This window comes from Hippopotamus amphibius, chromosome 4 (genome assembly GCF_030028045.1).
Source record: "Hippopotamus amphibius kiboko isolate mHipAmp2 chromosome 4, mHipAmp2.hap2, whole genome shotgun sequence".
Taxonomy (NCBI): Eukaryota; Metazoa; Chordata; class Mammalia; order Artiodactyla; family Hippopotamidae; genus Hippopotamus; species Hippopotamus amphibius.
Genome location: NC_080189.1, coordinates 99,002,428 through 99,016,085, shown reverse-complemented (window position 1 = coordinate 99,016,085; position 13,658 = coordinate 99,002,428). Strand labels below are relative to the sequence as shown.

Genomic DNA, 13,658 nt, shown 5'->3' with positions numbered 1-13,658 from the left:
AGACAATGGTTAACGTTCCAGATTATCTGATAATACCTATTAAAATGTAATGAGTGATATAATAAAACCTAAAAGCTTATCTGCATATATTTTGGACTCCCACCCAAAGACCTTTTTACCAAGTCCTGCCTAGTGACTTGAACTCCTTTACAATATTGTTGATTAAAAGTATGCTTACAGACCATACAAAACTATGAAGACTAGATTGTGTTCCATATTTGAAGGGTATTCACATTTTAAGCTCTAACAGATACTCCCAAACGGCATGCCAAGAAGTCTTTACCAATTGCCAATTTACTCTCTAGCCGTATCAGTCTCCATTCCTACACACTTTTGCCAACACCAGGTATTATCAATCTTGTTCATTTTTCCCAACTTGATAGGCAAAAATGCCATTACAATTGGCATCTCCCTAATGACTAGTAAGACAGGGTATCTTTTCCTAACTAGATTGGCCTTGCAGATATCCCCGTTTGAACTGCCGCTCATCCTTCGTACATTTTTGTCGTATGCTCTCTACCTTTTAGAGATTAACAAGAGTCCTTTATTTCCTAGTCTTTTTTTTTTTAATAATATGATCTCTCTTAAGAGAATTTCCTAACTAGACACATTGTAGGGATTCTAAGACCTACACATCTAGACTTCAAGCACAAAAATTTTTTTTAATAAATACAAACTCTTAACCTATTCACAATGCATAACTCATAGCGTGCAACATTTCGATGTATCTGCACATGTGAGAGCAAACTATGGGATTATGCAGGAACAGATACACTCATCTCTTACTTTCAACCGCCACTTTTAAATACACACGCTTACTAATATGAAACAACACCACTTAGGTGTCAGATATTCCAAGAAATCCTTTACAAACATTATCACTGAATTCCCAGAAACCTGGTGCAGTAAGTTTTATTGGCCCTATTTACAGATAAACCGAGAAGTCCAGAGTGGCATCAGTTTGCCCGGGATCACAGAGTTAAGCAAGGATGCTAACTGGCATCTGTGTGATTCCAAGCAAGGTACCACTGGTCCTCCCAATAGTTTGTGTACTGCTGCCCCTAATTTTGCTTAGTTAATAGTGTGTGCATACAGAAGGGTCTCATTTTTCTCCAAAGGTTCATTACATCATTTGAGATGTCCTAACAAAAATCAAGTAATACCAGGTGCTTTAATTATTACCACTGATTAAAACTACGACTGTCACAGCTCACCTTAAAAAAGCGGCAAAGGCTCAAGTAAAAACGGTGCTCCATGAGAAAAGTGGCTGGTTCATTCCTGCACAGCGCTTTTTCTGCACACAACCATACTAGGCAGCCCAAGGGCTTCCTGTGCACTGCCCTTCTCTTCACACAGATATTAACAGGATGTATACTCAAAGATTATTTAAGAAAATTAATAATTTTTACTGTGTCATTAAGGACATTCAGAAATGAAACCTGAATTAAATTTTACTGCAAGTGCCAGTGAAGAGGACAGTGATGACGACTGCCATCCTCCTCACACCGGGGCCTAATTCCAAACAGCTTGCCGTTCCCCCGCAGACACCAGGGTATTTCACACTTACATGCCTTGGCTCCTGCTGTCCCTTCTGCCTTTTCCATCCCCACTGCACACAGTTAGCCTCAGTTGCCTTCACATGCCTTGCTCTCTGAACCTATCCCCGGCTGGCTGCACCAGCACTCAGCTAAGCCCAGCGCCCCTCCTGTGCTCCTGGGGCATCCCATGTACAGCTCGTGATGTATTTACAGCTTCTCTACCTGCAGAGAGATTAATCCACCTCTGGGGTCACCGGCACAGTGAGCCACTATTAGTGCTGATGACAAAAATATCACCCAGGGACTGAGACAGAACAAAGTGCAAGTCACTATACTCCATGTACTTTTCTTCAGAACAAGTATCTTATTCTTTCTAGCCCCTGAAACCTAGCATAGAACTGCCTACAAGCACAGGTGTTCTGTCTATGCTTGTTAAGGTAAAATTTTTTTAAGCTGTAAGCAATGAATTCACTTCTGAAACTCAAAAAAATGCACAAATAGGTAAGCGTGCACACCAGAAATATAGAAATTAAAATTTTCAACCACATTTGTCTCTCCAAAGAAAAGCAAGAGCTTCTCCATTTGTGCAAGAACAGCTGACTTTAAAAAAACAATAATAAACACTTGGGCATCACTGGAGAGAACTCAATCACTTCTCCAGCAGTTTAACATCATAGGTTCTCTTAAAAAAGCTCTGCAATCATCGTCTGCCCCGTTGCAGTGGGAAGCTGAGCAGGACTTCGTTTTGAAAATAAATTCTTGATCAAATTTCTCCTCAAAATATTATTTAGTAAAGCTCCCACTGCAAGAAAATATTGTTAAGTTTCTGAGGTAAGATCCAAAATTCAAGGTGCTCAGTATCAGAGAACATAAACCCCAGGTGTTCAAACTGTAAGTTGTCAGAATTTAATCTTTATAGCTTCTGACTTAATTTTTACATGCAAGGGACACAAATGAACTGGGACCTAGACTTGTCAGAGTCAGCACAACATCCATGGTAGAAAAAATAAGGCTGTTCCTAGAAGGATTCAGTCCTCCACCCTTGAAAAGACAGTTTTTAACCAAACTGTGGCACGGCACAATTCATTGAAAACAGCACGTTGGTTGTCAAATTATGACTAACCATGTCAATAAGTCAACTTAGTGTTTTGGGCAGAGCACTTCCAAATTCAAATGTGCATGTCTTTTGACATAGCAATTTCCAGTCTAAGATTTTACCTTATAAAAATATCCAACCAAGTGTCCTATAACATACATATACTTAGGCTTGACTGAAATCACTAGGAAAAAGAACATTTAAATTGTTGCAATGCAACTGTTACTTTAAGGAGAGTGAACTATTTGTACCTACACTGAAGATCCTTCAGAATACATTATTTAGTAAACAGCATGATTTGATTATTAAAAAGTGTTTGTGGATGCATGAATTGAAGAATATCTGAGGAAAAAATATAACAAGTTACCAGCTGTAAGACCTGGGATATGCATAGGGATAGGGAGGATTAAAGAACAAGTATTTTCACATTTTCATAATTCGTGTGTTTTGAATTAATTTAAGTGTACACATTTATAAGAATTTATCAAGATGCCTACTTAATATTTATATAGTCCACTGTACTTAGGTTATACCTTAATTTTTCCCCTCCTTCCACCACTATAAGTTATTTTTTTTTAAAGTAATACATGCTCAATGAAGGTAAAAACAAAAAGATACCACCTAAAGATTTATACTTTATAAGCCCACATCCCAAAACAGCACAAAACTTTTTCATATTTTTGTTATCACCACCAAATATAATATACATCCAGCCTTCACATTTGAATCTCAAAGGGAAAAAATACAACAGCTGACATGGGAGTGACTATTCGGTGATGCTGCAATGAGGTTTACACACATCCTCAGGAGCCTATGAGGCATCATTTCCATCCTGCCCTCCCAGATCTGATTTCTGCATCCTCATTTAACATCATGAATCCAGAAAGCAGAGCTGGGATTCAAACCCAGATGTAACATTCTTCTGGCTACACCTTTCAGTTCAACAAGAGTACATGAGGCAAGCATCAGGGCTGCTCATCAAGAGGTTTCAGCGCCATTTCTCCTTCCTACTCTCTCCCAGTCCTTAATATTTCAAGTTTAAGAGACTCCTTTCCGCAAGGCAGGATCCTACTAAACCTGATAACAAGCTGGGACAACTGGCAACATGGACCCCACTCAGGACACCTCTAACTCTTTTGACATCTAAAACGCATCCTGGGAATCGCAATCACCTGCCTGGGATAAAGCCATGGCATCTACCTCCTCAAGCCCTCTGTTCTACTCTCTTATCTCCTTAGGCCCCCTCCAACTTTCCTGCAATTCATTTATACTAGAAAAGTATACATATGCAAAAAATAAGTATAAAATAAATTTTAAAAAAACTACTGTCAATTGTCCATGAGGAAATCCCAGAGAATTTCTGCATAAGTTACTAGACCACATGCAATAATTATGACTAAAGGAAAATAAAAACTTATTAAAGTATAACATGTTTGTACTGATGAAAGATTTTTGCTGGATTTTCTAGTTGTTTAAAAGAGTTTAGCGCTCCTTAACATATACACGATACTATACATAAAATAGGTAACCAGCAAGGACGTACTGTACAGCACAGAGACCTATACTCAGTATTTTGTAATAATCTATAAGGGAAAAGAATCTGAAAAAGAATATGTACATATATGTGTGTACAACTGAATCACTTTGCTGTACACCTGAAACTGACACAACATTATAAATCAACTATATGTCAATAAAAAAATTTTAAAAAAGATGAGCCTGCTTTAAAACAAAACACCAAAAAACTTCAAGGTAAAAGTAGTAGTCTCATTTTCTGTCTTAAAACAGGATATCCAGATATTTTTACCCTGTACTAAGCCCCAGATTCCAGACTACCTGTACCTGTCTTTTTCCTACAGGAAGACAGTAAATCAACCCTTCAAAGAAGCCAAACAAGATTTCTTTCTCCTTCAGAGAAAGCAAGAAACAGGACATCTCTGCTCTGACTTGCCACTGCAAACATGATCAGGCTGCTGTGTAAGCTACTTTTTGAGGATTTGACAACTTTAAACGGGAGGAATGAAGACAGGGCAGAGTCACAGGACCTGGAAATGGGTTCCACTAATCACCTGCAGTGCCATAGGCAAGTCACTTCTTCTCCCAGAGCTTTATGCAGAATCCTTTGGTAAAGCAACTAATAGCATTAAAAAAAAAAAACCTATTGTGCTACCTCATTTTTATTAGTTTTCCTCTCTTAAAATAGTAGGTGTTTAACACATTCTGAAAGTAGTATTCTATTAATCAAAGGACTTGCATAGACAAAGAATGTCTTAAAAAGAGTCATTCAGACCAAGTCACCTGTCTCAAAATCAAACGCTCTAACGCATCACCTCATTTCAGTGACTCCCGTGGCCAAAGATAATATTCGTCATTTGGGGAGGAGGCTGCTTTACCAAGGACCACATTTTTTAATATGCAAAAATGAGGGAATTTAAGGCACTTTAAGGGTTTCTTATATTTCTTATAACTTAAATTTTATGAATAAAATGGATAAAATGCTTTACTTATTCTAGTATACTAAAATAACAAAGCGCTAAAGTATTTTTTTTTATAAATTTATTTATTTATTTATTTTATTGGCTGTGTTGTGTCTTTTTTGCTGTGCACAGGCTTTCTTTTAGTTGCAGTGAGTGGGGGCTACTCTTCTTGTGGTGCACGGGCTTTTCATTGCCGTGGCTTCTCTTGTTGCGGAGCACGGGCTCCAGTAGTTGCAGCACATGGGCTCAATAGTTGTGGTTCACGGGCTCTAAAGTGCAGGCTCAATAGTTGTGGCTCACGGGCTTAGTTGCTCCGCGGCATGTGGGATCTTCCTGGAGCAGAGATCGAACCCGTGTCCCCTGCATTGGCAGGTGGATTCTTAACCACTGCGCCACCTAGGAAGCCCAGTGCTAAAGTATTTTAAACCTAGCCCATAATATTCAGAAATATTGTGGCCATTAGCTTCAGCCTTTGCTTGTCTTTAATCAAGTATTTAGACAAGCACACAGAAGCACTGGACTTTGCACTGTTTTGGAACCAAATGCATATTAATAAAAAGCAGAATGGGTTCTCTATGAGAAAGTGAGCTCACAGTCGCCAGAAGCGTCAAAACAAATGCCAGAGGGTAGGTCAACTGTCACCAACAAGTCCACTGAACAAGAGGAGGATCTACTAAACTTAGGAGCCTCTTCTCTAGCAACTTATAAATAGAATATGCTTATAGCTGTTTCTGGAACATAAAAAAAAAAAAATAAACTAAAAGCCTAATAAATGAATTCTGGAAGAAAGGCTATATTCCAGGTTACTCCAAAATTTGTAAATCAGTCTCCATTTATTTACAGCACAGCCAGAAGGCTTAGACTTAACACCGCCCCCACTCACTTATTCATCCACCTAAAGCACAAACTCTCAGCGATATTCTACACAGCTGATTACACTTTCCTTCTCCACAGGCTTTCTTCACTTATCTCTCAGAAACAGTTCACTGTGCTTGACTTCTGCTAATCACTGGCCTCCTTCACTCTCCTCTGCTGGTCCCTCCTTCCTCCTAGAGCTCCAGGCTCAGTTCCTTGATGATCTTGTCCAATTCCTTGGTTTCAATACCACAAGCTAATGAAGCCTCTAATTTTCACCTCCACTTCCTGCCTCTCCTGGGCTCCAGACCGACACACCCAACAACCTACCTGACTTCATCACTTAAATTTCTAATAAGTATTAGACACTATTCAATGTGCCAAGAGTAAAGCTCCCGATTTCCACCCAAGAACCTATTTGTCTCACAATACTCTCCATTTTGATACACAGCAACACCTTCCACCCAGTTGTTCTGGCCAAAAAATCTTATCCTTTACTCTTCTCATACCCCTCACCTAATCCATCAGCAAATCCTATCAGCTGTTCCTTAGAAATAAACAGAGACTAACCACTACTCATGACCTCCAAAGCGAACACCATCCTCTCTTGCCAGGATGTTACAAGGGGACTGGCTCCCCATTTCTAGCGCTAAATGCAATTTTCAGATATTTTATGTTCTAAGCATTTTCAAGCCAAAATGCTCCCCTCCTCCAATTTGTGGACGATCTACAAAGATGGCCACCATCAACTCCTCCTCTCTGTACACACATGCCACTCTACCATCCAGACAGAAGCTATTGCCACATCCCCTTTGACCCTGTGCTGGCCTCAGGGCCTGCCTTGATCAACAGAATAGGGTTAACAGCAATAAGGTACCAATCCTGCACCTAGCCTTTAAGAGGCCCTGCAGCTTCTGCTCTCACTTGGGGGAGTCAGCCAGGGGCCGCAGAACTCTGCAGTCACCGCCCATTTGTAAACACCAGATTTGTGGGGCAGGGTTCCTAACTAAAAAGGCCAATCCTGTTCCTTGGTCACTGCTCCCACACTGCCACCTCCTGTCTTATGACTCTAGAAGCTTGAATTAGAGTCAACAGTCGATAAAGGAAACTCAGCTAAGAATAGCACAGACTCTCTCCTTCCTCCCAGACCAAACCAACCACCCGCGTTCCTGAATGGATAATTCACACTTTTCAAAATTAGTGACTGCTAAAAAAGTTGCTGTCTGAACGCTGCTGAAGACTATTAAAATGCAATTGCTTCAAAATACATATCAGAGGTGGCTCAACAGCTTCCCTTTAATACAAAATCCCAGACCTATAACAACACATGAACTGCAGTGGTAGGGCTCACAAAAGTACTTCAAAGTATGGCAAGGATCACGTCCCTCTTGCTGACTGCCCAAACGAGGTACACGTGCAAAAGCAACAGAGTTACCAAACTACAGAAAAGAAACACAAGTCAAGTTCCTTCCAGGGAAAAGCCCAGCTCTCTGTAATTCAACCTTAGCTGGTAACTCATTTGTTTCAAGCAGAATGCAAAACTCAGAACAAAATATGCCCCTTGTTAGTTTATTATAATGGCATTTGGCATGAGCAGAGAATGTAAGTCAACACACAAATCAAAAGGAAGCCAGAAACAGAAGCCAAGATTCTCGATTCCCACTGGCTCCAGGCACATGTCACGTTTTCATAACATCTTCCTTGTTACCGTGGACAGCCACACAGAAGCTACTTATCAACTTTTTTTTTTTTTAATTCTAATAAAGTGAGAAAGAGAAGTAAGAAATCTTTTAAACTTTCTCAAACTGTACTGAGAAAACAACATGAAATCAAGAAAAATCTCACTGGCTACAACCACTTAAGCCGTCATGCATTAGTGATCTTAAACCGAGCACTGCAAAGATAATCTTGCCTACAATTCTTTACCAGCCATGAAAGTTTCCTAACATTCAGAACCTCAGGGCTATGCATGTGTGAGAAATTTCCCTAATTCACAAGATTCACCTGTAGCACCACTGATAAGCCAGGGGCATACCTGTAAAATGTTTAGCATTAAAAACAGCGTTCACTGTCCTGAGAGAACAAGGTCTTACAGCGTGGCTACTGGGCACAAGGCTAGTCATGGCCCCGTCCTATTCTATACTTAACAGCTTTTAAAATGCAGCACTAGCTTTTAAACAGCCATTTAAAGTAAGACATATTAAAAACCCCAGTAACCTTTACACATGCTCTATCCCATTTATATGCTAAATACAAGATTCTAATATGAAAATAAGCTGTCCATTCAATTTTTTTTTTAATTTTAAGGAAGCAAAAAACAAAGAAATTTAAGCTTAGGCACCATAATCTTTGTTAACGGATCCTTCCTGGGGAAATATTTACTATAATATCCCACTATTTTTTCTCTTTTATTCAAGTATGCTTGTGGCTACATACCATTCTAATCAAGGCTAACAGCTAAATCATGAGGAAGTTTAACCAAGAAAAAGCTGAAAACTGCAAAATCTTTCATAATTTAAAAAGGTAATGGAAAACGAATTAAACCACCATCCTGTCAGTTCCCCAGTGTCAGCGACTTTCCTGTTCCCTCTCCCGTGCCCAAGAGCCCACAACATAAAAACGAAATCAGTGTTCTTTACACAGTCGTATAGGGGCACATACATGGTCCCACAAGATACCAGTGACTCTTCCAACCAAAGTGAGCTACAGTCTTCCAAAGTCACAACAATTTTCACACCCACCCTTATCCCCAAGGGGGGAGGGAAATTCTTTTGAAGCTTATACCTTCAGAGTGAAGCCAAGTCTTCATGTGCTTTATCTTTGATATTTGGAACAAAAAGTACAACACTATCAGATACCCAGCGCAACCTTCTCTTCGTTCTGGACGCAGGGGACCTCAAACTCTGAAGCACGGCTATGATCTTCCCCAACTGAGGGGTATCTGAATGCAGAAAAGCCACATTCCTTCCACATTCCCTTGAGACTTCGGTAATCAGGAGCTAAGCTTGGTCTGACCAAACTCCACCATGCTCCTTCCTGAAAGGGTCCCACCCGGCTCTGCCGCCCTGCAGAGTTGGGCCAGCCTAGCACTCATCACATCACTCCACGGGGCCTGCTCCCCTGCTCAGCCGCTGCAAGCCCATTCATCCATCCCAGAGTGCTGCCATAAGCACTCTTCAGCACCGGGCTCCCAACATGCCTTGCACAGCAGGTATAAAGGTCACTGCCACACATGTGGGTGTGCCTGCCTCAGATGTCCACATGATGATGGGATGGAATGCAATGACTCCTAAGCGCAAAGAACTCCACCCCGAAGTCCAGCAGGCTCGCTGGCAAGGACTGGCCTGCGGCATTCAATTCACTGTCACCAGAACCACCTCTTGACCCTCCTATAAATGCTGGGCATGTGGATCCCAAGGTGCTTTCTCTGCCCTCTCCCAAAAGCCTATTCAGACAGTGGGACAGTCCAGATAAGGAAAACGGCAACCCAGTTCCAAGGGTCAGTTAAAACAAAAACATGTAATATAGATTTCCGGTAAATCTCCTTGGGCAAAGAAAGCAAGCTTTCTTACTGTTTTTATCCACTTCAATACAAGCAAAGGACTTACTTGATTGCTCTATAAATCATTAAAAAAAAAAGTTGTCTCCAATGTACTCACTATTTACTTTGCTAGTAAGACAGTATCATTCAAAATCCTGACTATTTGAATGCTAATGAAAATCAACTAGGAAATTTAATCTACATTGTTAATAAACTGAAAACAGCTTCCATTGATAAATACTTGCTTCCACTGGTAACTTTTTACTTCATGTGCTTTCCTAAACAGGAATTCCTGTTTGTCATAAAGTAGCAAATAATTAAGCATGTTTTTAGGTTGGGCAAAAAGCCTTTAAGAATAAAACAAGCAGTTTATTAACCAGACAATATTTTTAACTCCCTACACATGGGGGACAAATTCACACCAGGTTGGGGAAGGAAAAGCAGGAGAGTAAGGCAAAGGAATTGCATTTACACACAAGTCAAGACATTTAATGTTTAAATTTAGAAACCCTTGAATGTTAAAATGCCAGTCCTTCAACACAACCATTTGCCTATTTCTTATTCAAGATCTGAAAAAAATTAAGATAGTGGATAAACAGGAAACCAATTAGAATTTGCAAAATGTGCTTACATTTTTTCCCAGTAGGTAAACAACTCAGACTATGTCTTTAAACTTCTTTTTAAGGAGACATGACTTCTTCCCCAATTTTTCAATCGCTATTAAACTGAGATCAATTTAGATAGTTTTCAGTACACATTCTATTGTTTTAGACGCTTTTAAAAGAGAATTCCATTCTGCTATATAAAATAACTTGACCCCTACCAAAATTCCCAACTATAAATCTGGCCACACAAATCCCTTTCCAACTATTCTAACGAAAATTAAGTACATGAATAAGAGAAATCCACAAAAACCCAAACAAGCTAACTAAGAACACAATTTGTGAAAATGCTTTACCTGGAAAAGAGCTTAATCTAAAACCAGGCATAGGATGACCTGTTGGGTAGCCATCTCTACTGGCCAAGCACCAGGGAAATGCACAGCAAATCCATTTCTGCCCTCCAGCATACACACTCTCACCAATACCTAACCAGACGCTCTGGCAGCCCTAGTTTAAATTAACTTGGCTCAGATTGGGAGTGGGGGATGGGAGGGGGAAAGGCAGAAACCCTAACCCCACCTTGGAAAGCCCAACAAGGCAAAAGCCAACCCCAGCACCACTGAGAGGAAGCAGAGCCTTCCCAGTCAGAGTTACAGAGCCGGGATCTGGCCTGCTTTGGAGAAAGGAGCCATGTCTCCAAAGTACTCGAGATTAAAACACAGTCTGTAAACATTCTGTAAACTGACACACTACACATGCTTTCCGAAAAGTGCAATCCCCCTCAGGGAGCAAAAATCTTCAGTCTTCTCTATCTCTTGGTAGTTATCTGGGAGCAAAAGTATTTTCTAAATTGGTGGGGAGCGAGTCGGGAGGCCTGGAGACAAAGGCGGGTTTGCAGAAAGCTGTCTTACTCTGCAGTGACTGAAAGGCACTTCTGGGCAGGAGGAGCCCCGGCGTCCACTCACGTGTTCCAATCCCGGCGGGCAAGCTACAAGGGTAAAGGCAAATTCCTCTCCCCTCAGATGTGCGGACTGCCTCCCAGGCCTCTCAGACGCGTCGCCGCCAACTCGGGACAGAGAAGGAAAGGCATGCCACGCCGCGCGTCTCTGCAGCTGCTTTCGCCTATCCTGGACTTTCGGGGGGGGGGGGGGGCGGGGGGCTGGGGCGCTCACCCCTCGCTTCTTAATTCCCACAGATGCCCAGAAACTGCCCTTTGAGACTTTTCATTTCCTGTTGCAGCAACTTGACCTACTCTGCCGGAGAACATTCAGCTGTGAGAGCAGAGCTTCCTTAAGCGACTTTATAGCAGTAACAATATTCCAGGGGCAGGGGCCACAGACCAGTCGTCTAAGCCTTCACAGCGGCACCAAAACGCGCACACGCGCGCGCACAACCCCCCCCACACACACACACACTCACACCTGCTAGAAACTTAAATGCAAAAGACGAGAAACGCCAAGTCATACAGCAACCCAGCAAGAGTAAGAGGAAAAGTTGTTTTCAGCTGTGTTGAGTCTCTCCTCCCAACGGCTGAGGACAGAATCAATGAAAACACAATAAGTAAACTCACCTTTGCCTTTTGGGAACCGAGTGCTCAACTTCTACGAGCTTCCCGTGCAGTTCCACTTTACCTGCGGACACAAAAGGGGGGGGGACAGTTGGCCCGGTCTGGCGTCCCTCTGGGCCCAAAGGACCCGCACAGCCTAAGCAGCGACACAAGTGGTCTCCGGAGACCCCGAGCGGTACCCGGACGCGGCTCAAGGAAGAGAGAAATCGGCCCCGCGCGGGTGGGAAGCTGACCCCCTCGGGGCTGCGTGCATGCGACTCAGATGGGTGGGAAGCGGGATCAACCGGCGGACCCCGTACTTCGGTAACACTCCAACCACCACCCCCACTCCGCCTCCCCCGCCCACCTCCCCGGAGATCCCAGAAGACACCCTCAGGGGAAGCGGCTACGTGTGCTTCCTTCAGGATGGGGGGCGCCCAGGCCCTTCTCCCGGGTGCAAGGCCAGGCCCGCGGGGAACCGGCCGCGAGTGGCGGGAAAAGCTCGAGGACCGCAGGGCAGGCGCGGAAAGAGCGAGCGTCCAGAGGCGCAGCTCGGCGCCGCCGCAGCACCGCGCGAGGGACGGCGCGGCGCCCGCCACCCCGAAAGGAACGCGGCTCCGAGCCGGACCCGAACGCAGCCTCCCCCCGGGGGTCCCACCCCCGCGCGCCTCCCCGCCACGCACGGCTTCCCGCCCTCGCCGAGCGCCCCCCACCCGCCCCGGAGGCCGCGGCCCGGCAGCCCGGCGCCACAGCGGGGCCCGCTCCCAGGCGACCCCTGGCCGCCCGCGCCCACCTGCCCCTCTCGCTCGTCTGACACGGGAAGGCTGAGCGGAGAACCCGGGTCGCCCTCGCCCGCCTCCCGCAGGCTTGGGGGAAGCGCGGGGCCGCCCGTGCCGGCACCAGCCCGCGGCCTCCCTCGGCAGCCGGATCAAGGCCACTCTGAGTTCTCCCGCGGCCGGGGTCTGGGGCGGGAGGTGGGCAGCGAACCCAACGCCACGAGTAACCAGCAGAGAGAGAGGAAGGAAGGAGCGAGCAGCAGGCGTTCGCTCTCGGCCCCCAAGCAAGGCCCGGCGTGCCGGAGCCTGCAGCACGCGCCTGGGCCCGGGCGGGGCGCGGGGGGCGAACGCCCCCCACCCCGCCCCCCTCCCAGGCGCCGCACGGCCCCTCGCTCCCCTCGGAGCCCGCGCCGGGGCTCTCTTGACAGCGCGTCCGCTTCCAGCGCCCAAACCCCGGCGGGGGAGGGGAGCCCCGGGGGCCGGGTAGCCGCCCAGGCTGGGGGAAGGGCCCCGACCCACGCGTGTGGGCGCCTGGGCCTCGGCTCCTCGCCGCGCCCGCAGCCGCCCAGGCCGGGACCCTCCCCGTGTGGACAGCCCGGTGTCCGCCGCGGGCCCGACCCCGGCAGGCCCGGGCGCGCGGCGCGGGGCTGGGCAGGCGTCCCGGCGGGGCCCACCTGAAAGCGCTTCGATGGCCTTGAGGGCCCAGCTCTCGTCCGGACAGTCCACAAACGCGTAGCCGGTCTTCACCAGGAAGGGTCCCGACACCCGGATCTTGGCGTCCTTGAAGATACTTTCCAGGTCCGAGGGGACGGCGTTCTCGCTGAGGTTTCCGATATACAGTTTGTTCATTGTGAAGAGTGGTTGTTTAAAAAAAAAATAAGACAAAAACGAAAAATTAAAACCACCCACAGCGATGGATGGATCCGGCGGGTTTTGTTCCCCTCCTCTTCTCGCTGTTAAAATACACAAACACAGTAAGAACCAAGGACAAGAACGAGGAGCGAAAAATCAGATCCGAGGGTTCCTGTTTTTCCTTTTCTAGGTATGGGAAAAAAAAAAAAAAGAAAAGAAAAGAAAAAGCCTTGCTACAAGCCAAACGCATCAACGAGTCTTCCTAACTCGGAGGAGGAGGCGGGATTAGCGAGAAAAAGGAGGAGAGGAGGGAGGGGGAAAACTACTTTTTGTCTCTCCCTCCCCAACCCCTCTGCCCCGGCCAGCGGACTGTGA

The 13,658-nt window shown here is 45.1% G+C and overlaps 1 protein-coding gene across 2 annotated transcripts in view; it reads right to left on the bottom strand.

Moving 5' to 3' along the window:
* Nucleotides 1–13,280, bottom strand: part of IGF2BP3 (insulin like growth factor 2 mRNA binding protein 3) — a 131,001-nt gene extending 117,721 nt beyond the window's left edge. For both annotated transcript variants that reach the window (XM_057733057.1, XM_057733059.1), the window contains exons 1-2: nt 13,106–13,280; nt 11,680–11,740 (exon numbers count right to left, since the gene is read on the bottom strand). In XM_057733057.1, the coding sequence (XP_057589040.1) occupies nt 11,680–11,740; nt 13,106–13,280 (236 nt within the window). The remainder of the gene's footprint in view (nt 1–11,679; nt 11,741–13,105) is intronic.
* Nucleotides 13,281–13,658: the final 378 nt, after the last annotated feature.